The 26,517-nt window shown below is 41.7% G+C and overlaps 1 protein-coding gene across 2 annotated transcripts; it reads left to right on the top strand.

Annotated features, from left to right (window-relative positions):
- The first annotated feature begins 4,622 nt into the window (after positions 1 to 4,622).
- Positions 4,623 to 13,244, top strand: LOC129534922 (odorant-binding protein-like). 2 transcript variants are annotated; one of them, XM_088833833.1, is made up of 7 exons: positions 4,623 to 4,780; positions 5,539 to 5,678; positions 6,572 to 6,642; positions 8,998 to 9,108; positions 10,374 to 10,472; positions 10,680 to 10,721; positions 13,037 to 13,244. In XM_088833833.1, exons 1-6 carry the CDS (start codon positions 4,700 to 4,702, stop codon positions 10,697 to 10,699), a joined length of 522 nt encoding a protein of 173 aa, XP_088689959.1. In that variant the 5' UTR covers positions 4,623 to 4,699; the 3' UTR covers positions 10,700 to 10,721; positions 13,037 to 13,244. The 2 variants fall into 2 exon arrangements, with proteins under 2 accessions (XP_088689959.1, XP_055249419.2); XM_055393444.2 differs by having other exon boundaries at positions 10,677 to 10,721.
- The last annotated feature ends 13,273 nt before the right edge of the window (positions 13,245 to 26,517 follow it).

Raw genomic sequence — 26,517 nt, 5'->3', positions numbered from 1 at the left:
GGACTGTGAAGAAAGCTGATTGCTGAAGAATTGATGCTTTTGAACTGTGGTGTTGGAGAAGACTCTTGAGAGTCCCTTGGACTTCAAGGAGATCCAACCAGTCCATTCTAACGGAGATCAGTCCTGGGTGTTCATTGGAAGGACCGATGCTAAAGCTGAAGCTCCAATACTTTGGCCACCTCATGGGAAGAGTTGACTCACTGGAAAAGACTCTGATGCTGGGAGGGATTGGGGGCGGGAGGAGACAGGAACGACAGAGAATGAGGTGGCTGGATGGCATCACCGACTCGATGGTCATGGGTTTGAGTGAACTCCGGGAGTTGATGATGGACAGGGAGGCCTGACATGCTGTGATTCATGGGGTCACAGAGTCAGACATTACTGATGGACTGAACTGAACTGAACTGATAGTTATATGTGTGTGTGTGACTGTATGAACTTGTGATAACTATTACTAAAAAAAAAAAAAAAAGGATTATCACCACAAATCCAGAAGACAAAGAACACGACAAAACTATAAACAGATGTTGTTTTTCAAATTAACACTGAAGATGAAATTTACACATTACCTCAAAGATGTGTTACTAAAATTAAAACACAGTGAAACAGAAACTTTCTAATGTCCTTTATCTATTAAAGAAATTGAGTACAATATTCCAGAAATCTGCAAGGCAAGAAGACTTAATTGAAAATTTTCCAAGAGGTAAAGAAGAAATATCTCTAGACTCAGACAAAGCCATCCATGTGGTCATATGAGTTACAATTAAAGTATTTTCCATTCAAATTTGATCCTTAATCCCCTAGACAGAATTAGGTACTTCTGAAAGTTTTCATTAAAACCTATCTATGCAGAGAAAACAATAATTTCAAAATGTACATCCACACTAATGTACAACAGCAGTATGTTCAATAGCCAGGAAATGGAAGTGAACTAAATGTTCACCAACAGAGCAATGGATAAAGAAAACTTTCTAACAATTCTGTATACATATAAATGTTTTTTCATTAATGCACAAACATACTAACCTACTGGAAAGATGTCTTTGTTATATACATACATGAGAATTAAAATATAAAAACAGTCATATTTCTGTTTATTTCAAGCACTAATATTTTTACAGATTCTGTGAACTTATAGAGATCTAATGCATGAATGCAATTACTTATATTCCCCCTATGAATATTTCAGAGCTGCTGCTGCTGTTGCTAAATCACTTCAGTCGTGTCCGACTCTGTGTGACCCCACAGACAGAAGCCCACCAGGCTCCCCCGTCCCTGGGATTCTCCAGGCAAGAACCCTGGAGTGGGTTGCCATTTCCTTCTCCAATGTGTGAAAGTGAAAATTGAAAGTGAAGTCGCTCAGTCGTGTCCGACCCTTAGCGACCCCACGGACTGCAGCCTACCAGGCTCCTCCATCCATGGGATTTTCTAGGCAAGAGTACTGGAGTGGCTTGCCATTGCCTTCTCTGATTTCACAGCTACTAGATTGTAAAATCTATTTGTAAATGATTTACCACCATAAGCAACAAACCAGTTAATGGTTTTTGTATATATCGATGGTTTCATCATTTCTTTTAATTAAATGCCTTATCAAAGTGAATGCACTTCTAGAATCTTCCTTGTGGATCCAGTGGTTAGAACTTCACCTTTCAATAAATAGGCTGCAGGTCCCAACACTGATCGGGAGCTAAGACCCTACATGTATCATGTTACAAAAACAAAAACTTAAAATAGAAACAGTATTGTAACAAATTCAATAAAAACTTTAAAAGCGGTGCTGCTGCTGCTGCTAAGTTGTTTCAGTCATGTCCGACTCTGTGCCACCCCACAGACGGGAGCCCACCAGGCTCCCCTCTCCCTGGGATTCTCCAGGCAAGAACCCTGGAGTGGGTTGCCATTTCCTTCTCCAATGCAGGAAAGTGAAAAGTGAAAGTGAAGTCACTCAGTTGTGTCCGACTCTTCACGACCCTATGGACTGCAGCCTACCAGGCTCCTCCGTCCATGAGAGTTTCCAGGCAAGAGTACTGGAGTGGGTTGCCTTTAGGGTACACGTTAAAAAAAAAAAAAAAATCTTTAAAAAAAAAAAAAAGGGTGAATGGACTTGTAGAATTTTGATAGATAAACCAACCAAGGGTACTTTTCAAAACACATCTGTGCTTTCTTATCTTGTCATATTTTGTTCTTCTCACAGATTCACACTTAACTCACTCATCCAACTATCCTCAGAGCATCGCTGAAAACCATCTCTATGGAAATATTCCCTTCCTCGGAAACAGGACTAAACTCACTCTAGTTCTCACCTTTCTTTATTCTTCATCCTGCAACATATAAAGAGGGAGAGGGTAGTGAAAAGCTGACTTAAAACTCAACATTCAGAAAACTAAGATCATGGCATCTGCTTACATCACTTCATGACATATAGATGGGGAAACAACGGAAATAGTAAAAACTTTATATTCTTGGTCTACAAAATCACTGAGAACAGTGACTACACCCATGATATTAAAAGACACTTGATCCTTGGAAGAATAGCTATGACAAACTTAGACAGTCTATTAAAGAGCAGAGAGATTACTATGCCAGCAAAGTCCATATAGTCAAAGCTACGGTTTTTCCAGTAGTCATGTATGGATGTGAGAGTCAGACTATAAAGGAAGCTGGGTGCTGAAGAATGGATACTTTTGAACTGTGGTGTTGGGAGAAGACTCTTGAGAGTCCCTTGGACTGCAAGGAGATCCAACCAGTCCATCCTAAAGGAGATCAGTCCTGAGTGTTCATTGGAAGGACTGATGCTAAAGCTCCAATACTTTGGCCACCTGATGTGAAGAACTGACTCATTTGAAAAGACTCCGATGCTGGGAAGGATTGAAGGTGGGAGGAGAAGGGGATGATAGAGGATAAGATGGTTCGACGGCATCACCAACTCAATTGACATGAGTTTGAATAAACTCTGGGAGTTGGTGATGGACAGGGAGGCCTGGCCTTCTGCAGTCCATGGGGTCGCAAGGAGTCAGACATGACTGAGCCACTGAACTAAATTGAGGTAGAGAGCTTCTCCAGGATCAGACCTTAAAAGATGGGCTTGCGGTTCTTTATTTCAACTTAGATTCTAAGTACGCTGAACCTTGGTCAGGAGTCCATGAGGGAACCTGGGTGCTCTTGGTGACCAAGGGCACAAGTTAGCTTGCATTATTTAGATAGGAGTTGCATAATCTAAGACATAAAAACGGTGACCACAGAGAAACATTAAATTAAGACAAAATGAATAAATTGGGTAAGAGAGGCTTCGTACTTCCAGAAATCTGGAGAATCAGAGGAGACACCAGGAAGATGTACCAAGCATGGTTTATCATTATTGGTTGGGGGACTACAAGATTATTGTTTGAGTAAGATGATTCTGCTTTATTAATAAATTTGTTGCATAGATTTTTTGTCACTATTTATGAAGGAGACTGGATTAAAGGTCCTATGACTTCCTTTCGTTACAAACAAGCAGAACTGCTAAAATCTGTTGCAATAACCTCTTGGAGAAACTGTGTTTAATACCCCCCCTCACTTGACTGGCAGTTAGAACGGTCTTTCTGAGATGGGATGGTCCAAGAACACACTCCCAGGTGACATGTGTTGGTAAGAATCTGAAAGGAACACGTGAGAATGTTAGAGGTGCCTAAGGAGAAACGGAAGGGTGATGACGGGTAGATAAGAGGTGTTAGCTGGGATCACACTCCTGTTAAAATGATCTGAATCACGATGACCCTGGTGGTCCCAGGGTTAAGACTCAACACATCCACTATGTGAAGTGATGATTCCACCCCTGGTTGGGGAACTAAGATCCCTGGTTGAGGAAAAAAACAATACAAAGTAGAGATTCTTTGGCTATTTGAGTGACCTTGATAGTAATGAGATGTATAGAGTTAGGAAATTTCCTTTCTTATTTTAAATTCTACAAGTTACAAGAAATACAGTCTGGCTTTTTCACTTCCTTAGAAACAATTGACTCAATGAGTAAATGATATATCACAGATTAGATGGACAAAGGATGTCTTGAAGGGGAGAGATGAACAGAATTGCTCACATGCCTTTTTCAGACACGAGGGTAAGGGGCATTTGGACAGAAGCTCCTCTTAGCTATAAGGAGGACAGGGCTCGCTGTGGGGCAGGAAGAGGTGATAAACACTTTGTGCTGATGTGTTCTTCCCCTCAGAGAAACAGGAGGCTTTCCAAAGGTCTCTTCAGAAATATTTTTAACTTTGTTAAATCACACACTCAACTGAACTTTAGAAAATAAATTTTAGACTATCTCCTAAATGTTAAGGAAACAATACAGGAGTTGGAGATATGTACCTTGGACAGATTATCCCAGCTTTACCTCAGGATACAAAGGTAAATAAATATTCCTGGCCTTGAAATATCAGAGTGTATTGTGATATCTCACTCACTCTGTCACATGTCGTGATCCTCTTAAGCTTCTCTTAAAACAATCCTCATAATAAAGATAACAAAATGATATAACAGCCAGTCCCTGCCAAACAGGATACTGAAGTTGACTTCTGTGTAACCTTGGGCTTAGGAGGAACAACCATTGCTTCGTGACACGTCACACCAACATAATGATCCTATAAAAAGTGGCACAATTCAGACCCTCTCCAACCACTGGGACACACTCAATCTTGACAGACGAAGGACCACGAGAGACAAGATGAAGGTTCTGTTCCTGACTCTTCTCCTTGGTGTGGTTTGTGCCGCCCAAGCAAAGGAAGCTGAGCAAAATCTCTCAGAGGTACCAGGGACGGTGTGATCTGGGACGGGGCCTTGGGTGTGTGGATATGTTTGCGTGTCCCTTTTGTAGTTTTGATATACGAACCCATGAGCCGATCCTTCTCCCTTTGACTCAATACTGCTCCATTAACTGACTCTAGACCTGCTCCATTTTGTCTCTGTATCATCTCTGCTGCTGCTTCTAAGTCGCTTTAGTTGTGTCCGACTCTGTGCAACCCCATAGATGGCAGCCCACCAGGCTCCCCCGTCCCTGGGATTCTCCAGGCAAGAACCCTGGAGTGGGTTGCCATTTCCTCCTCCAATGCATGAAAGTGAAAAGTGAAAGTGAGGTCGCTCGGTTTGTGTCCAACTCTTCATGACCCCATGGACTGCAGCCCACCAGGCTCCTCTGTCCATGGGATTTTCCAGGCAAGAGTACTGGAGTGGGGTGCCATTGCCTTCTCCAACTTTATCATCTCTACTGTGTATTAATTGACTCTCATGCATTTTTACTAGTCTTGTAACAGAAAAAGAGGATCAGCCAAACAGCTGTTGATTTTGAGATTTTTATTTGACATGAGAACTCAAGCTATCTCAGAAATGTCTCAATTCCTTCTTTCACGCTGACTCAGCTTTGTATTATTTCATAAATCCTTCTTTGTCCAGTCAAGGTAGATAATGTGTGCTGACTTGCACTGGGGATGGGAAAGTGATGACTGATGATGCTGGATGAAATAAAAAGAGAAGGACTACACTTTTTTAGGGGAATTTTGCTTTCAGCTTTCAGATCAATGGAGAACAGTGTACATGGGATCCACTAACCCAGAGAAAATCCAGGAGAACGGACCATTCAGGACTTACTTCCGTAAAGTTGTGTTGCATGATGAAAAGGGCACACTGGACTTATACTTTTATGTCAAGTAAGTAAAAATAACCAAGAAGGAAAACACATATGCAAAAAAAAGACACAACTGAGCAACTATCACACACACACACACAAACACACTTTTGAATTTTCATATGGCTAATCCTTCTGAATTCAACTTTATTGAAGTGAGCATGTGGCTTCCTAAGTTGTTTCATAAGTGTCTGACTCTTTTCTAATATATGGCCTGTAGACGACCAGGCTTCTCTGTCCATGGGGATTCTCCAGGCAAGAATACTGGAGTGGATTGCCGTGCCCTCCTCCTGGGCATCTTGGCAATCCAGGGATTGAACCTGCATGTCTTGTGTCTCCTGCCTTGGCTGGTGGGTTCTTTACCACTCGCACCTCCTGGGAAGCCCATGAGCAATTATTATATGCAGTTTTGTGGAAGACATAGGGCTTCCCTGGTGGCTCAGATGGTAAAGAATTTGCCTGCAATGCAAGAGAACTGAGTTTGATCCTTGGGTCAGGAAGGTCCCCTTGAGAAGGAAATGGCAACCCACTCCAGTATTCTTGCCTGGAGAATCCCATGGACAGAGGATCCTGGTTGGCTACCATCCATGGGGTCGCCAAGAGTCAGACGTGACTTAGCAACTAATTCTTTCTTTTGTGGAGTGCATAGTTGAATGTGTTTTGACAGGCGCACATCTCTTTTCGTGAACTCCACTGCGCAGATACAAAATTTCTCCATCGCTGCCCAAACTATCCTCTTCCTCAAAATTAGATGTCTACCCACTGAGTCACAGGTTAACAACAGATCTGCTTATCGTCTCCTCTCTTACAACTTCAGATGACAAGATTACCCGTGGGGATAAAACAAAGAGAATTCCAAGTATATGTCTACTTTTTTCATTGCTTCAACCACCCTGTATATGTTTTGTTTTTAAGGCGGAATGGAAAATGGGAGAATGTACATGTCACGGGAACAAAGCAAGATGATGGTACTTTTGCTATTGACTGTAAGTAGGACTGCTTCACTGGTCAGAGTACATTTGGGTAGAAATGTTGGCACAATTGCCTTCAATAACCCACACACACATGAACTCTACTCCTACTAATGATTAGAGGGTTGAGCAGGCTCCAGTCCTTAGGACATTCAAGCACTTCGCTTTGTTATGAGACGACGATTCAAACACACGGCTTGAAGGTCTCCTCCCAATCAGGAGTGTTAACCACTGAGAAGAACATGTGTAGACCTGTATTTCATACGCTTCTCAGACAGTTTACAACAGCCTTGGGAATTAATGTCTCATGGGTCTATCTTGAGTCTTCACACCAGTGTCAGTCGCTTTTTTCAAACAATTTTAAACATCTTAACGCATCCAAAGTACAGAGGATGAACTTGAACCCAAGGAAATCATCTTGAGTTCAACCATAAAGGAAACTGTTGGTTAAAGCAGTAGGGATGCTGGCTAAGATTTTAAAGTTCTTTCTAATGGCCCAAAACTACCTTCCTAATTTTAAACGTCCTGAGGAGTACATATTTGACTACGATTTAAATGTACCAGCATGTGACGACAACCCGTGCCTAAACGGAACAGTGGCACAATGCTTATACGATGAACACAAACCAGTGACATTTATGCCTGAAAAATTTCCTGGATGGCTTTTAATATTTGACAACTTTTAAATTATGCTTTTATTTTCTTACTTTTCCTTTGGCTAAATCTCAGTGCTTCCGCTGTCTTTACTTTTCTCCAGTTTTGTAATCCTTTTTAGCTGCAGTGTTTACAGAGTGACTCAAGAAGGGAGAAATAGGTTATAATCCCTTCTTGTAAGGTCTCTTGGGGACCAGCAATTGCTACCCCCCAAGTGTGTTTTGGGGACTGCGATGTGTACCCACATCAAGCCCAGCACGAGTAGTGGCCTTGATGGTGACCTGACGCCCATAAGTTTGCTCTCACTGTCCCATCGCCATCATGAATGTCACAGCCAATTCAGTGATGCTGCAATGCCCACCTTGCTGAAGTCATGGTCAACCACAGGTGGTCACTGATCATCTCAGGACCTGCCTGATCTGACTTAAGTTGTTCCACCGTGACCCCAGCTTCTAGACTCATAGTGGGCTTGGGCACATCGCATGTAACATCTAGGGGCTATGAGACTATGAAGCTGCTTTGGCTGCTATTTTTTTCTTCTTCTCCATCACACTAATAATTTTCAGCGTTTCAGATACTGAGCAATGGCGTTGGCATGTTTCAGGTACAAAGGTGGGTGGTTTTACCTCCCGTCTTTCTTAGTGATTACGATTAGGTGCGATGGAAGCCAGGAGAGACAAAATGGACGTAGACAGTTTAGACGTGACACACAGTAAGTCAGAACTTCTTCTTGTCCAGGCACATGGTGGGGCAGAGTGGACGGGCGGGGCAGAGAGGAGAGGCAGCCCTCCAGATTGGGATGGAGATCACTGCCTGCACTTCCCAGCAAGTGAACTGTCTTCACACCAATAGACATGTCATACCCTAAGCTCAAGGGCAAATGAAGCAGAATAACCAATATGAAGTGTTCATAAAGTTGCCTGGCACAGTCTAGGCACTCGAGAACACACACTATTATTGTTTTTTCTTTCATTAACTATTTTTAAAATTTGATAACTACGATTTTAACTGCATATTAATTACTTAAATAGCAACTCTAGAAAACACCTCTAATTGTCCCAAATTTCTTTTTCATTTACTTTTAATTGTAGGATAATTGCTTTACAATGTTATGTTAGTTTCCACTAACAAGGTACAAGGTCAATCAGGTATATGTGTATATATATCCCTTCCCCCTTGAGCCTCTCTTCCCTTCCCCCATTCCACCCCTCAAGGTCATTACAGAGCACCGAGCTGAGCTCCCTGTGCTATCCCGCAGCTCCCCACTAGCTGTCCGTTTTACGCATACTAGTGTATACATGTCCATGCTCCTCTCTGAAATGGTAAGTCAATTTTGGTCCTAGAGAAAAATCAGTTCCACGGCTGGAATAACAGAAATACAAGTAATTTTGCATCTTGGATTTGATAATACACTCTTGTTTTAAAAAAAACAAGAACAATCCTGTTGGGTTCATTATAGCACATGTTGTAGAAGACACTTGAGGAACAAGGCAGAGTGACCAGTTAGTTGTATGAGAAGGTGGGAAAAAGGGAAAGCCTTGACTGTTCCTGCTCTCCTTGCCACCATAGCGGCTGTAGGATTCAGCCCACCCATGGAGTGAGACACACATCCGTGCCAGATGTGCTATTGCTATTCCTCTCAATTTGCCATGATGAATCTAACTGAAAATAGATCAAGGTGGAGTCCTATATATGTGCGTATTCTCTCTCACACAGATGAGGGTCAAAATAAATTTAAAGTGATCTCTGCGTCGGAAACGCATCTGGTAGCACAAAATGTCAACGTGGATGAACGCGGGAAGAAGACAGAATTCACCGGACTATTTGGTATGTATGACATCCTCCCATTCACATCAGCATTGTCATGGAGCACTTGCATTGTCAGTGCTGTCATCCATAAAACCATCAAGTGGTGATGATATCTATTGTGCAGCCCACAGGACCTACATCTTTCTGTTCATGGAGATAAGGGCCCTGGAACAAAACCTACCAAGAAAGAGGAGCTCATAGGGGTTGAAGAGATCATATCATCAGACATTTCTAAATAATTCCCATTTGCTGAAATTAAAAATAACAAAGGAGTTTTAGCGGAAATAGTATGGTTTGTTTAAATTTTTCTTTTTTTAAAATTTATTTATTTTAATTGGAGGCTAATTGCTTTATTTATTTTTTTTTTTTAATTGGAGGCCAATTATTTTACAATATTATATTGGTTGGTTTTGCCATATATTGACATGAATCCGCCCCAGGTGTACATGAGTTCCCCTTCCTGAACCCTCCTCCCACCTCCCTCCTCCCCTTATCCTCCCACGCAATAATTTTCCTTTACTGCAATACAAATTTACTTTACATTATTGTATTGCACTGAAAGAAAATTATTGTGTGGGTTTCTAGTTTTTTTTTTTTTTTTTTTTGCACTTGAACTAATTTCAAGATATGGCTATAAGGAAACTACTCTCATCTGTTGAGTTTATACCAGTTTCTCAATAAACTCTAACTTGGAACAGAAACTTCTTTTTTTTTTTTTTTTAATATTTCTCCTGTGCAATGTTTCAAATGCACTGCTGTTATGAACACTGACAGAAGCCCAAATACCTACAGAGACACTGAGAGGAGTGTACACTATTGGAACAACACATGTCCCGTGAAGGAAAGGTTCTGAGCAGAATAGTGGGTTAATTAAAGGATAAAGTCTCTCCCATTTTCATGTGTGATGACGTGAGTGCACAGGGAGAACTCTGTTTGCTTTTTATCTGGGTCAGAACAAGACTGAGCGGCAGGTACAGATACTCAGAAGTTGGTCAGCAAGCAGGTCAGTTCATACTGTAATGGATGAGGCCCCCAAATCCATGGAACTCCTGCGAGTCTTTGAGATACTCCTGCTGATGCTGGGGTGGGGGTTCTAGGTACAGAGTTGGCTGGGGATTAATTCTTAAGACAGACAGACAGCAGACATCTGAGTCATAAAAGGGTACCTGTTTGAGCCTTAATTTACACTGAGTGAAGATCTGCCTTGGGCACTCCACTTCTTGTTCTGCATTCAGAGCGGGTTCTGAGGGGCAAAATTCTGCTTTCTATGTGGTGTTTTTCAGTTAAACTGAATATTGAAGCCAAAGAAGTGGAGAAATTCAGGAAGCTGACGAAAGCCAAAGGAATTGATGAGAAAAATGTTGTGAATTTCATTGAAAATGGTAATGGAATTCTATTTTTTCTAAGTGTATCATTCGTCTTATATACAAATATACTATCAGGAAACAAATCAATTTTTTGGTATCTATTTCTCCATAAATATTATTTTATATAATGTTACTTTAAAAAAAAAAAAGTCTTGGAAATCCTGTGGAATGGTACTAATTGGTGGATCTTTCTTTCCTGTCCATTTGATTTTCCCCCAGAAGACCATCCTCACCTTGGGTGACAAGGTCCGAACAAACATCAGTGTAAGTAAAAATAATCTCTTACTAATGCTGTTCCATTAAATAAATCAATTAGGACACGTGGTGATTTAGTATCTGCCAAATTTTGTAGATAACAATTATTTTTGGCCCCACAGCTCGCATTTGATCACTTGAGAAATATCACTGTCACAGCAGGTAATTCCTCTTCTCTCTAGTCATATTAAACTACTATTTGGTTGGTTGATTCATCCTGAGCAGCTTTGATGAGAAAGCCTTATCCTGCAGGAATATTGCAGACCAGAGTCGTCAGGGAGAAGCAGGAATGACCATGAGTTGGTGGAAACTTAACTAGCTTTCCCCTCTATACTGACCTCATGGTTGTCCACATACATCCCTCCTCTAAAAGAACCAGGATTGAAGAGTGCTCACATTGACTACAAGACAAATATTCAATCTCACATAATTCTGACAGAACCAGTAGAGGTCTTCCCATCACACTGTCTGAAACATGCATTTGAATTATATTCCCCTTCACAAGATGATTTTCTTAAAGTGAGATTTTTTAACTTTCTAAAATAAGACAGTCTCAGAAAAGGACACACATCTAGGATAAAGTGTGGCTTTTAATTTTCTGTTGAGAAAAAAAGAAAAAAGCAAAGACAAACGCTAGCTTCCAGGCAAATATGACAAGAAAGATGTACATATATCCAATGGAATATTACTCAGTTATATAAAAGAATTAAATAATGTCATTTGTAGCCACATGGATGGCCATAGATATGATCAAACTGAGTGAAGTCAGAAAGGGAAAGACAAATATCACATGATATCACACATATGTGGAATCTAAAATATGACATGTGAAAATTGCTCAGTCATGTCCGAGTCTTTGTGACCACGTGGACTGTCATCCATGAAATTCTCCAGGCCAGATTACTGGAGTGGGTAGCTTTTCCCTTCTCCAGGGGATCTTCCCAAGCCAGGGATCAAACCTAGGTCTTCTGCATTGCTGCTGGATTCTTTACCAGCTGAGCCACAAGGGAAGCCCAAGAATTCTGGATTGGGTAGCCTATCCCTTCTCCAGGATATCTTCCTGACCTAGGAACCGAACTGGGGTCTCCTGCATTGCCGCCAGACTCTTTACCAACTGAGCTGTCAGGGAAACCCAACAATATGACATGGAGGAACTTATTTAGAAAACAGAAACAGGGTCACAGACATAAATAACAGACTTGTGGTTTCCAAGGGAGAAAGGCTGGAGAAGAGATGGAATATTTGGAGTTAGAAGGTGCACGCTACTACATGCAAGATGGATAGACCAAAAAGTCCTAAAGGATAGCACAGGGAACTATACGCAATACTCTTTAAAAGCCTACATGAGAAAAGAATCTGAAAAAGAATAGATGGATGTACTTTACAATATTGTATTGGTTTTGCCATACATGGACATGAACCTGAAGTAATTAGCCTCCAATTAAATAAATTTAAAAATAATAATAATAAAAGAAAGAATAGATGTATGTATGTATAAACTAACCACTTCACTGCACACGTGAAACTGATGCAGCATGGTTGATCAACTATACTTCAATATGAATTAAATTTTTAAAAATTATTTCTTGAAGACCCTAAAGGCAAAACTTGTAGAGTTAGAGGAATTAACTCTAATCACAGAACCTGAATGTGCATTCTGAAACCATTACTCCTATAATGGATCATATAGATAAGAGGTCACCATATGTACATCCTGGGGAAAATTCCGCATGGATTCCCAACCTACATCAGAGATGTGGAGTACTGAGTTCCACCAGGATTCTGACATTGGATCACCTACTAGAGTCTGTAGCCTGGACAACCTACTGCCTGAGGCTCACCCCATCAGCCATCACACAGTCGACCCTACTAAACTTCAGTTCAGTTCAGTTCAGTCACTCGGCTATGTCCAACTCTTTGTGGACACAGAGTGCCCATGAACTGCAACACACCAGGCTTCCCTGTCCATCACCAACTCCTGGAGGTTACTCAGACTCATGTCCATCGAGTCAGTGATGCCATCCAACCATCTCATCCTCTGTCATCCCCTTTTCTTCCTGCCTTCAATCTTTCCCAGCATCAGGGTTTTTTCCAGTGAGTCAGCTCTTTGCATCAGGTAGCCAAAGTATTGGAGTTTCACCCTCAGCATCAGTCCTTCCAATGAATATTCAGGACTGATTTCTTTTAGGATGGGCTGGTTGGAACTCCTTTCAGTCCAAGAGACTCTCAAGAGTCTTCTCCAACACCACAATTCAAAAGCATCAATTCTTCAGTGCTCAGCTTTTTATCAACTAAACATTTGGTCCTGTTTTATTCACCTACAGAAATAGTCACGGAGACCAGACATGTCCTCTTCTCCATGGAATCAAGATCAACACGAAGATGACTTCTCTGGTTCCTGATTAACATCATCCTTCTCTCTTCACAGTCACACTCCCTTTCTTATCTCATCTCTCCTGGTCACTTGTCACATCCTGTCTGGTGGTGTTTGATTTCTGAGGGTTTAAATAAATTGGTTCAATTTATAGTCAAGTTACTTGTATTTGTACCGAAAGTCCTTATTTTCAAACACCCAAAAATGCACATTGAATTTAACTATCCAGAAACATATGCCTTTAATAGGATAGGTGTTCCGTCAGAGGCAATTCTGAGGAGGAGTATATAGAGATTCCTAGAGGTGTCCAGTGGAGAAGGAAATGGCAACCCACTCCAGTGTTCTTGCCTGGAGAATCCCAGGGATGGGGGAGCCTGGTGGTCTGCCCTCTCTGGGGTCGCACAGAGTCAGACACGACTGAAGTGACTTAACAGCAGTAACAGCAGCAGAGGTGTCCAGGGGAGAGGGGGAGAAAGACATGGGATAGGGACAGGTTTATGGATCATCTTAACTGCAGTGAGAAGAGGTAATCTTGTCAAGAAAGATATCCCTGGAAAGCATCGTATTCATGATATGGAAAGGAACTGTGCTCCAGTCTCTGATCTTCACAGAGAGATAAGATGCCATGGGTCACAATGTAAGGGAAACGTATATTCTGATGACACCAACACTTCTCCAGCTGAGTTGAAGATACTTCTTAATGACTTGGATCACTGAGAATTAAAGCTGGGCAGAATCTGCACTTTGGTCAATTTGTAGTATTATAAAGTCAGTGTAGTGCTTGGAGGAACAAGATGATTGACAGCTCAGGCAGGAAGCTGCCAATGTTTACAACATCCAAAGATGTTTCTTCCAGCCTCTTATGCTTCAAAGAGCAGTTCAGTTCAGTTCAGTCGCTCAGTCGTGTCCGACTCTTAGCGACCCCATGAACAACAGCACGCCAGGCCTCCCTGTCCATCACCAACTCCCGGAGTACACTCAAACCCATGTCCATTGAGTCGGTGATGCCATCCAGCCACCTCATTCTCTGTCTTCCCCTTCTCCTCCTACCCCCAATCGCTCCCGGCATCAGAGTCTTTTCCAGTGAGTCAACTCGTCGCATGAGGTGGCCAAAGCATTGGAGCTTCAGCTTTAGCATAAGTCCTTCCAGTGAACACCCAGGATCGATCTCCTCTAGAATGGACTGGTTGGATCTCCTTGCAGTCCAAGGGACTCTCAAGAGTCTTCTCCAGCACCACAGTTTAAAAGCATCAATTCTTCAGCGATCAGCCTTCCTCACAGTCCAACTCTCACATCCATACATGACCACGGGAAAAACCATAGCCTTGACTAGACGGAGCAGTAGGTGTTAGTAGTTTGAAGGAGAAGCCATTCCCGCTGTCGTGGGGAGAGCACACTGATCAGATCTCCTTGTTGTTAACAATCTATAAAATTGAATACCCTCAAGATATAGAACTTATGGGACTTGCCTCATGGTCCAATAGTTAGGAATCCGCCTGTGGATGCAAGGGACAGGGGTTCGATCCCTCATCTTGGAAGATCCCACATACCAAGGGAAAACTAAGCCAACGGAACACAGCTACTGAGTTCGCACACCTGGAGCCCATGCTCTGAAGAGAAGGCACCACAAAGATGAGCTTGGTTACTGCAACTAGAGAGTAGTCCCCATTCCCTGGAGAAAGAGAAGGCCCAGGCAGCATCGAAGACAGCACAGCCCAAAATTAATCGTTAAATCTTTTTGTTTTTTTAATGGTGAAGATGGTGATTGTAGCCATGAAATTAAAAGACGCTTACTCTTTGGAAGGAAAGTTATGACCAACCTAGGCAGCATATTACAAAGCAGAGACATTACTTTGTCAACAAAGGTCCATCTAGTCAAGGCTATGGTTTTTCCAGTAGTCATGTATGGATGTGAGGGTTGGACCATGAGAAAGCTGAGCACCAAAGAATTGATGCTTTGGAAGTGCGGTGTTGGAGAAGACTCTTGAGAGTCCCTTAGACTGCAAGGAGATCCAACCAGTCCATCCTAAAAGAGATCAGTCCTGAATATTCATTGGAAGGACTGATACTGAAGCTGAAACTCCAATCCTTTGGCCACCTGATGAGAAGAGCTGACTCATTTGAAAAGACCCTGATGCTGGGAAAGATTGAGGGCAGGAGGAGAAGGGGACGACAGAGAATGAGATGGCTGGATGGCATCACCGACTCAATGGACATGAGTTTGGGTGAACTCCGGGAGATGGTGATGGACAGGGAGGCCTGGAGTGCTGTGATTCATGGGGTCGCAAAAAGTCGGACACGACTGAGAGACTGAACTGAACTGCCATGTAATATTTCCATGGTCAGTATTTTCAAGCAAAAAATTGGTATGTGCTGACAATTTCCTTTATGCAGTGTACAAGGCCCGTCTCTTTATGTTCACTGAGCCAAATCCTGGAATGTAATCTACCACGAAAGAGTAGCTCGGGGTGGGTGGCAGAGGCAGAACCAGATCATCAAACATTTCAAAATAATTCCCATTTGTTGGCGTTAAAAAATGAAATTTTACTAGAAGATTTTTTTTTCTTTTTTTAAAGTGCCAACTTATTTCAAGCCAAGGTTGAGGCTGTCCTTCACTAGTTCATTTTATACAGTTGTAAAATGCATTCTAACCCTTGGAACAGAAACCTTTATAATGAATCTTCATCCTATTCAATTACTCAAATGCACTGCTTTTATGAACACTGACATCACCCCAAATACCCACACTGAGAGGTGTGTGTGCCACTGGAATAACACATATCTGTTTCAAAACAGGTATTGGCTAGAACAGTGGGTTAATTGAAGACTAAACCATCTCCCATTATTTTGTGAGACGAGGTGAGTGTGTTTCTGTCAGGGGAAACCCTGTTTCCTAGTTATTATGGTCAGAACAAGACCTGAGTGGCAGGTACAGATACTAGGAAGTTGGTAAAGGAGCAAGTTAGTTCCATACTAAATTCATGGAGCTCCTGCAAGTCTTCGGGGCCCTGCTTAGGACACTTGTAGTGTCTAGTTACAGGGTTGCACTGAAATTAATTGTTAAGACAGACAGCAGACATCTGAGCTATGGGAAATGACAACTGCTTGAGGCTTAATGTATAACAAGGGAAGATCTGAATTTCACACTCAACTTCTTGTTCCGTATTCAGAAGTTTTTCTGGGTTCTCAGGGGCAAACATTCTCCTTTCTCCGTGGTATTTTTCAGTGAAAGGAAGTGATATTGAAGACGAAGCCTTGGAGAAGTTCAAGGAGTTTACAAGAAAGAGAGGGATTAAAGAAGAAAATATCATGCATATCAAAAAAAGTGGTAAGGGAATGACACTTTTTCCTAACTATATCATTTATTTACCTGGTATGTAATTATGCTATCAAGATACAGATGAGTTTATTTAAAACTTCTTTCTCCATGAATAAACTTTTACATAAGCCCCAATAAAAGAAAAACTCTGGAAATATTGGAGAATGGTTGTAAACAATGAATCATATATTTCTTCCCCTGGATAACTGTCTTCCTGGTAAGAGGGAAAAGGCTTCACAATAACCTCAATGTAAACGAATATTTGTGTGTTTGTGCTCAGTCGCCTCTGACTTTTTGTGACCCCATGGACTGTAGCCTACCAGTCTCCTCTGAACATGCGATTCTCCAAACAAGAAAAATAGAGTGAGCTGCCTGCCATTCCCTTTTCTAGGGGATCTTCCTCACCTAGGGAGTCCAGCATTGCAGGCTATACTGTACCATCAAATATATCAGTAAGGACACATGGTGGATTTCATATATGCTACATTTTGCAGGCAGCATTTTTTTTGTCCCAATGACTTACTTTCTACCACTAGAGAAATTTCTCTGTCACAGTAGGTGATATCTCTTCTCTTGAGTCATATTAAATTGCCAGTTGGTTGGCTGATTAATGCTGAGCAAATTCGGTGAGAAAACCTTAACCTGCAGGAATCATGCAGACCAGAGTCATCAGTGAAAATCAGGACTCACCACAAGCTGGTGGAAATTATTTAATGTCCCCATCACTCCTGATCTCACAGTTATCCATACACAGCCCTCCTCCAGGAGAACTGGGATGAAAGAAAACTCATGTTTCCTTCAAATCCACTGTTTAATCTCACATAATTCTGACAGAACCAGGAAAGGCCTTTACTGCATGGTCTGAAGCATGCATTTATATTCCCCCTCAGTAGGAGATTTTGTCTTAATGCGATGTTTAAGCTTTCTAAACTATAAGACAGCCTCAGAAAATGACACTGATCTAAGCTAAAGTGTGGCTTTTATTTTTCTGTTGAGATAAATGGAGGAAATAAAGCAAATAAAAAAGCTATCTTCCAGGTGTATATGGTAAAAAGAAAAGCTGTAATATATAGGTACAATGGAATACTCTTCAGCCATAAAAAAGAATAAAATAGTACTATTTGCAGCAATGTGGATGGACCTAGAGATGATCATATTAAGTACCTGAATATTGAATATTAGTTGCTCAGTTGTATCCGACTCTTTGTGACCCCATGGACTGGAGCCCACCAGGCTCCTTTGTCCATAAGATTCTCCAGGCAAGAATACTGGAGTGGGTTGCCATTTCCTTCTCCAGGGAATCTTCCTGACCGAGAGATCGAACCCAAGTTGCCCACATTGCAGACAGATTCTTTACCATCTGAGCCACCAGGAAGCCCATGCTAAGTAATGTAAGTTAGAGAGAGAAAAATAAATAGCATATGATATCATTTATGTGTGGATTCTAAAATACAACACTAATGAATTTGTCTGCAAAACACAGACTCACAGACACAGACACCATGCTTGTGGTTACTAAGGCAGGAGGTAGAGAAGGATTGGGAGTTTAGGATTAACATAGAGATAAAAACTATCACATACAGGATGGATAGACAAAAAGGACCTACTGTAGAGCACAGGGAACTGTATTCATTGTCCTGGGATAAACCATAATGGAAAAAAATATGCAAAAGAATGTATATATGTGTGTGTATATATACATGTGTGTGTGAAAAACTTTGCTGTACAGCAGAAAGTAAAACAATATTGTTAATCAACTGTAATCCAACATAAAATTTAAAAATTGACTCTTGAAGCCCCTCAAAGACAAAACCTGTGGGATCAGAGGTGCTTACTCCAATCACAGAGTCTATAAACCATCTTAATATGAACCATCACCATGAACATGCATTCTGAAATCATTACTCCTAGACTGCATCCGGTACATAAAAGGTTCCACCATATGCACATCCTGGGGAAAATTCCACAGGGACTCCAACACCACAGAGATGTGGAGTACTGAGGTCCACCAGGATTCTGACATTGGATCACCTCCCAGCTCCTGTGCCCTGGACAGCCAACTGCCTGAGGCTCACCCCTATCAGCTGTCACAGAGTCAGCTCAAATCTTTGGTTCTGTTTTACACACATAGAGAATGAGTCCCTGAGATCAGACACATCTTTCTCTCCATGGAATTGAGATCAACAACATGAAAACGACTTTCCTGGTTCCTGATTAACACAATCCTTCGCTCTTCAGACTCACACTGCCTCTCCCATCTCATCTCTCCTGGTCACTTAATCATGTCCTGCTTGGTGGTATTTGATTTCTGAGGGTTTAAATAAACTGATTTAATATCTTCCCTGCACATGGGTGTCTGCACAAAAGTCATTTGATTTACACACAAAAATATGCGTTAAATTTAACTATACAGAAACAAATGCCATTAATAGGATAAATGGGCTTCCCTGGTAGCATAGTCGGTACAGAATCTGCCTGCAGTCCAGGAGATGTGGGTTGGATCCCTGGGTTGGGAAGTTCCCCTGGAGAAGGGAATGGCAACTCAGTCCAGTATTCTTGACTGGAGAATTCCATGGACAGAGGACTGTGGTGGGATACAGTCCATGGGGGTTGTAAAGAGTCAGACACTACTGAGCAACTAACACTTTCACTTTCAGGAGAGATATTCAGAGACAATATTCATCAGAGATATTCTTCAGGAGGATTAACTAGAAATGTCCTAGAGGTGTCCACGGGAGAAGGAGAAAAAAACTAATCCATTATTGGACAGGGGACAGGGTTATGGATGCTCTTATTCTAGTGTGAGGGGTCAGTCTGTCAAGAAAGATGTCCCCAGAAAGCATCTTCTTCATTATAGGGAAAGAAACGTGTGTTTGGAATTACTAAGATGTACACACAGAAAGTGTCAGAGGACATTTATCGTAATCGAGGGGAAATGCCTCTTCCGACAGCACCAACGTTTCTGCAGTTGAGGTGAAGGACTCATATTTCTTAACGACTGCAACAGAAGGAATCAAAGATGGGGCAGCAGCTGACACTTGGGAGCAAAATGAGGCAGCTGTAACTGATCCACATTCACAGGATCTAAAGATGCTCTTTCAGCCACTTGTGGTTCAAAGAGCTGCAGACAGTAGCATTTCCGTGGACTGGGCATTCCCATGGCAATGGGCACAGCACACTCACCGAGGTGTTTAGAATCCAAAAGATCTAGCACTCAAGATATAGAACTTATGAGGCTTCCTTGGTGGTCCAGTGGTAAGGAATCCACCTGCTTTGCAGGGGACTCACGTTCAATCCCTGATCCTGTAAGATCCCCCACGCCGCAGTGAAACTAAGCCCATGCATGACAACTACAGAAACCCATGTGCCTGGAGCGCGTGCTCCCCAAGTAGAGAAGCCACCACAATGAGAAGCCTGCATACTGCAATTCGAGAGTAACCCTGGCTCGCCGCAACTAGAGAAAGCCAGTGCAGCAACTAAGATTCAGAGCAGTCAAAAGCAACAAACAACTACTTTTTTCACAAAAACATAAAGATATAGAACTTGTTTAAAAGGTTGGACAAAAGTTTAAAGATCTGCTCCAACTTCTGGGAAAATAATACTAGACCTAGTGATATGTCACAGAATAAATGTTTTACTTCCTGAATAGACATGACCTCCAAATGGGCTACAGCTGGTCAGTGTCCAAGGTACCAAGAATGAATGCTTCCATGGCTTAGTTCATACTAATGGTGGTCAAGGGCTTTCTTTAAGTTCTCCTACTTGTAAAGCAGAGTGTATACAGTTGCAACTCTGACTCTGGTCTTCACAGTACCTCTGCAAATGCTGGGTTGGATGGGTGGAAACATACATAGGCAACAGAACACAGAGTTATGGGGTGAATCTCCTAACGGCTATTGAAAGTCAAGACCTGGCATAAACAAGTCATAAACTGTGAAATATCATATGCATACATGTATGTATATATACACACACACATATACATATATGTGCATTTGTTTTATCAATATTAATAGCAAAAACAAATTATCACCAAAAATCCAACAGATAAATATCACGGGGTAGCTAGAAACAGATTTATGTTATTTGAATTAATAATCCAGATGAAATGTAGACACATTACTTGAAAGACATGGAACTAAAATTGACATGGGGAAACAGAAGACTTCTACTGTCTTTTCTCTATTAAAGAAATTGAATAGAATATTCCATAAAGTTGGAGGTCAAGGATATTGAATTGAAAGCTATCGAACAAGTAAAGAAGAAATATCACTAAACTTATAAAAAGTCATACATAGGTACATGATCACATAAGTTCATATTAAATTATTTTCTATCTTAATTTGCTATTTAACCTCATAGACAGAATTAGGTTTTCCTGACAGTTTTGTTTAAATCCTATATACCCAGAGAAAACCATAATTCTAAAATGTACATACACCCTAATGTATGGATGTGAGAGTTGGACTATAGAGAAAGCTGAGTGCTGAAGAATTGATGCTTTTGAACTGTGGTGTTGCAGAAGACTCTTGAGAGTAACCTTTGGACTGCAAGGAGATCCAACCAGTCAATCCTAAAGGGAATCAGTCCTGGGTGTTCATTGGAAGGACTGATGTTGAAGCTGAAACTCCAATATTTTGGCCGCCTGATGCGAAGAACTGACTCATTAGAAAAGACCCTGATGCTGAGAAAGATTGAAGGCAGGAGAAGGTGACGACAGAGGATAAGATGGTTGGATGGCATCACCAACTCAATGGACATGAGTTTGAGCAAGCTCCGGGAATTGGTGATGGACAGGGAAGTCTGGCATGCCACAGTCCATGGGGGTCACAAAGAGTTTCACATTATTGAGTGACTGAACTGAATTGAACTGAACACGAATGTTCACAACAGCACTGTTTAAGATACCAGGGCATGGAAGCAACCTAAACATCCATCAGCAGAGGAATGAAAAGAGATGTGATATATATATGTGTGTGTGTATTATATATATACACACACAATGGAATATTACTCAGCCGTGCAGAAATGCAGATGGACCTACATGCTATCACTCACAGGGAAGTTAGAAAGATCAAAACAAGTCCTGTATAATCATGCATATATGTGAAATCGAGACAAATAAGGCCTAAATCTATTTCCAAAATAGAAGCAACGACCAAAAATGTAGAAAAAATATATGGACACCAAGGGAGCAGAGGGGCGGGATGAACTGGGAGATTGGGATTGACACATATACACTATCGATTTTATGTATAAAATAGATAATTAATGAGAACCTACTCTAGAGCATAGGGAACCCTACTCAATTCTCTGTGGTGACCTAAATAGGCAGGAAATCCAAAAGAGAGGTGTTACATGTATATGTATATCTGATTCATATTGCTGTACAGCAGAAACAGCACAACAGTGTAAAGAAACTATATTAAAACACATTTGCTGAAAATTCTATATGCATACACATACTTAACCCTTAACACATGAACATATTAACATACAGGAGAGCAATCTTTGTTTTAAACATACATAAGAATTAAAATATGAAGAGAATTGTATTTCTGTTTATTTAAAGTACAAATATATTCACAGATGATATTGATTTATTGAGAACTAATGTATGAATCTGATTATTATATTTTCCACTATCACTGTGTCACAGCTGCTAAACTGTTAAATTTATTTCTAAATCTTCCTACATTGCAATCAACAAATCAGTTAATGGTTTTTATGTGCATCAATTGCTTCATAATTTATTTAAATCAAATCCCTTATCAAAGTGAATGTACTTTTGGGAACAATCCTGTTGGTTCAGTGGTTAAGACTTTGCCTTGCTATGTAGGGGGTGTAGGTTCTGGTCAGAGAGCCAAGAACCCACATGTGTCATAGCCAAGAGAAAAAAAAAAAAAAAAGAATATAAAAAACAGAAGCAATATTGTAACAAATTCAACAAGACTTTAAAAATGCTCCACATGAAAAAAGCATTGAGAAACAAATGAAATGCATTTCCAGAATTTTGATAGATGCATGCAACCAAGGGATCCTTTCAAAACACATTTGGATGTCCTATTCTCAAGCCTTATGTTTTCTCCTCACAGATTCACATTTAGCTCACTCTTCCAATTATTCCCATCAGTTCAGTCGCTCAGTCGTGTCCGACTCTTTGCGACCCCATGAATCACACACAGCACACCAAGCCTCCGTGTCCATCACCAACTCCCGGAGTTCACTCAAACTCATGTGCTTTGAGTCGGTGATACCATCCAACCATCTCATCCTCTGTGGTCCCCGTCTCCTCCCACCCTCAATCTCTCCTAGCATCAGACACTTTTCCAGTGAGTCAACTCATTGCATGAGGTGGCCAAAGTATTGGAGTTTCAGCTTTAGCATCAGTTCTTCCAATGAACACCCTGGATCGATCTCTTCCAGAATGCACTGGTTGGATCTCCTTGCAGTCCAAGCGACTCTCAAGAGTCTTCTCCAGCACCACAGCTCAAAAGCATCAATTCTTCGGCGATCAGCTTTCTTCACAGTCCAACTGTCACATCCACACATGACCACGGGAAAAACCATAGCCTTGACTAGATGGACCTTGGTTGGCAAAGTAATGTCTCTGCTTTTTAATATGCTATCTAGGTAAGTCATAACTTTCCTTCCAAGGAGTAAACGTCTTTTAATTTCCTGGCTGCAATCACCATCTTCAGTGATTTTGGAGCCCAAAAAATTAAAGTCTGACACTGTTTCCACTGTTTCCCCATCTATTTCCCATGAAGTGATGGGACCAGATGCCATGATCTTTGTTTTCTGAATGTTGAGCTTCAAGCCAACCTTTTCACTCTCCTCTTTCACTTTCATCAAGAGGCTTTTGAGTTCCTCTTCACTTTCTGCCATAAGGGTGGTGTCATCTGCATATCTGAGGTTATTGATATTTCTCCCGGCAATCTTGATTCCAGCCTGTGCTTCTTCCAGCCCAGCGTTCCTCATGATGTACTCTGCATATAAGGTAAATAAGCAAGGGTCACTCAAAACCTTCCCTATGGAAATATTCCTTCTTTCTGATATTAGACTTCAAACACACTATGAGTTTCCACCTATCTTTTCTTGTTTGTTTCCTTTCCCCATATAACATCCATATTTTACTTGCCAATATGTATGCAGTATTTACTTTCTTTAAATTTATTTTTAATTAGAGTGTTATTGGTTTACAAGGTTGGATTGGTTTATGCTGTACTACAACGTGAATCAGCTATATGTATACATATATTGTCTCTGTTTGAACCTCCATCCCACCACCATCCCACCCCTCTCAGTCATTGCAGATCACCCAGCTGAGCTCCTAGTGCAATATAGCAGCTTGCCACTAGCAATCTATTTTACATGTAGTAGTGCATATATGTCTGTGCTTCCTGTTCACTGTGTCCCACCGTCTCCTTCCCTCCTTGGGTTCACATGTCTGTTCTTTATCTCTGCATCTCTATTCCTGCCCTGTAAATATGCTCATCAGTACCCTTTCCCCAGCTTTCTTTATTCTTCCTCCCACAGCTTATATACACGTGCTTTGAAAGTTGTTCAGTCGTGTCTGACTCTGTGTGACCCCATGGACAATACAGTCCATGGGATTCTCCAGGCCAGAATTCTGGAGTGGGTAGCCTCTCCCTTCTCCAGGGTATCTTCCCAGCCCAGGGATTGAACCCAGGTCTTCCTGCACTGCGGGCAGATTCTTTACCATCTGAGCCACGAGGGAAGTCCAATTATTTGTTAAGCTCTTACATATTCTGTCTCCTTTCACAGCAAGGTTGCTCACTGCATGATATACAGAGTCTGTCAGCTTCTTGCTAAATTCTCAGGCTTAGGCAGTTGTAGGCATTAAATCTGTATTTGCTGAATTCAGGACAAAGCATGGAGAGGAGGAATCTTACAAAACACACATTCTTTATGATGTACATGTAGGTGAAATTCACAACACATTGTACTGAACTCAATCTATAGTCTGTTCCTGTCAGGAAAAGGAGAAATCAAGACATTCTGCAAAAAATGAAACTTTGTCTCCTTTGGTGCACACACTTGAGAAGGGCAAAAACTGAGGTTGGCTGTTCTCGATGCTGGCTTTGTGTTCCAACCTGGCATTAGCTAGCAGACACCAATGATAAGTGTAGGGTGGGGGGAGAGGGGATCTTAATGCATGTATAATTGATATTAATAATGAAACATTTTGATCAAGGACCACAGCCAAAGCTTGACTGCCTGCAATACCCACACAGGAATTAACAAACTCACACACGGAACGGGAAACAAACAGACACCAACGGATAAATACCAAGTCAGGAAGAAAAAACCAAAAGTACACAGAGGTGAGTCACATGGAAATTCCATTTGTGGTACCTGCCCTCTCTGATGTCTGGGTGATATTTCTTTTCACCAAGAAATGCGCCCTCTTGTACACATGGCTGCTGAAATTTGCCCACTGAGAGCAAAAACCTCCGAGGAAACACCCTGACTCATCACTCACCAGCTCTAGCTCTGGAGATTCAGCCAACATCAAATGTGAAGACCATGACAATGTGGAAGTTACTCATGAGGGAATGAAGACTGCTTATGAAAAGAATAAGAGATGATGAAGGGGGAAGCAGGAGGGCTTAGGGAGCGTGGGTCTGTGACACCAGAGCGGGGACCACATTCTGTAGAAAATCTACAGGTTCCTAGAAAGACTGAGGCTTCCTTTGGGTCAGAGAAGCAGATTAACTCAGGAGATCCAGGATATTTTAGCCTCTTCATGATGGACACAGCTGGATAATTCTCTGTGACCTACTGTCCTGTGCATTGCAGGCTCTTTGGGAGCCTGATTCATTTATTTCTTTCTTTTTCTTTTTTTTTTTTTTAATGGAGGCTAACACTGGAAAAGAGTCTGATGCTGGGAGGGATTGGGGATGGGAGGAGACGGGGACGACAGAGAATGAGATGGCTCGATGGCATCACCTACTCGATGGACATGAGTTTGAATGAACTCCGGGAGTTGGTGATGGACAGGGAGGCCTGGTGTGCTGTGTTTCATGGGGTCTCAAAGAGTTGGACATGACCGAGCAACTGAACTGAACTGAACTGAACTGAATTACTTTACAATATTGCATTGGTTTTGCCATACATTGATATGAATCAGCCCCGGGTGTACATGTGTTCCCCATCTTGAACACCCCCTGCCACCTCCCTCCTCATATCATCCACATAAACACAATGGATTATTACTCAGCCTGATTCATTTCTAATGACCAGATGGAAGGTGTCAACAGCCACTTCTCCCACTGTGATAACCAGAAACATCACCGTACACAAGTGCGTCTCCTGGGAGCCACAGCACGTCTGGTGGAGAAGCAATACCCTAAAAGTAGACTTGGAATAAATCTTTCCGAGTCTATTCAAACCAAAGCTGTGTGTTAAGGACAGAGAAATCCACACGGTGAAATGTTATGGCAGGGGACTCCTAGAAAGGGGACAAACTTTGGGAAGACTATTTGTGACCCCCATGAACTGTGTAGCCTTCCAGGCTCCTCCATCCATGGGATTTTCCAGGCAAGAATACTGGAGTGAATAACCATTCCCTTCTCCTGGGGACTTTTCCAACCAGGGAATGAGCCTGTCTCTCATATTGCAGGAAGATTCTTTACCTCCTGAGCCACCATCAAAGGGCAATGATCTATAACGATCTGCCTCAAAGGACACGTCCCCTCTGCGTGATGGTAAACTCAAGTGCCTTTCTTCAGTTCATAGAGAGATCGTCTGAACCTGACCACCGGTGAGTGGCTACAAAAAACGAAGAGATAGACACACCCCTTCCAAAGGCTGGTCCTTCCCAGAGATGTCTTGCCAGACTGAAGACACAGTTTACATTACTTCCTCACTGTCTCTCACCTCTGTTTTCCCTTTTGATAAGAGTTCCTCATTGCTTCTCCCCATCTGACTCTATAAAAGAACGTGGCATGCAGACCCCAAGAAGATGGCTGTCCTGAGACGTTAGTCTGCCATCTTCTCCGTCACCTGGCTTTCCATGAAGTCGTATTCTTCATATTCTTGGCTTCCATGCCTCGTCTCTCAAATGCAGTGGCCTCTTGTGTGGTGAC

The sequence above is a fragment of the Moschus berezovskii genome, chromosome X (genome assembly GCF_049115385.1).
Source record: "Moschus berezovskii isolate FMDL1 chromosome X, NW_MosBer_1.0, whole genome shotgun sequence".
NCBI classification, from domain to species: Eukaryota; Metazoa; Chordata; class Mammalia; order Artiodactyla; family Moschidae; genus Moschus; species Moschus berezovskii.
This window is presented reverse-complemented; position numbering and strand designations above follow the sequence as displayed.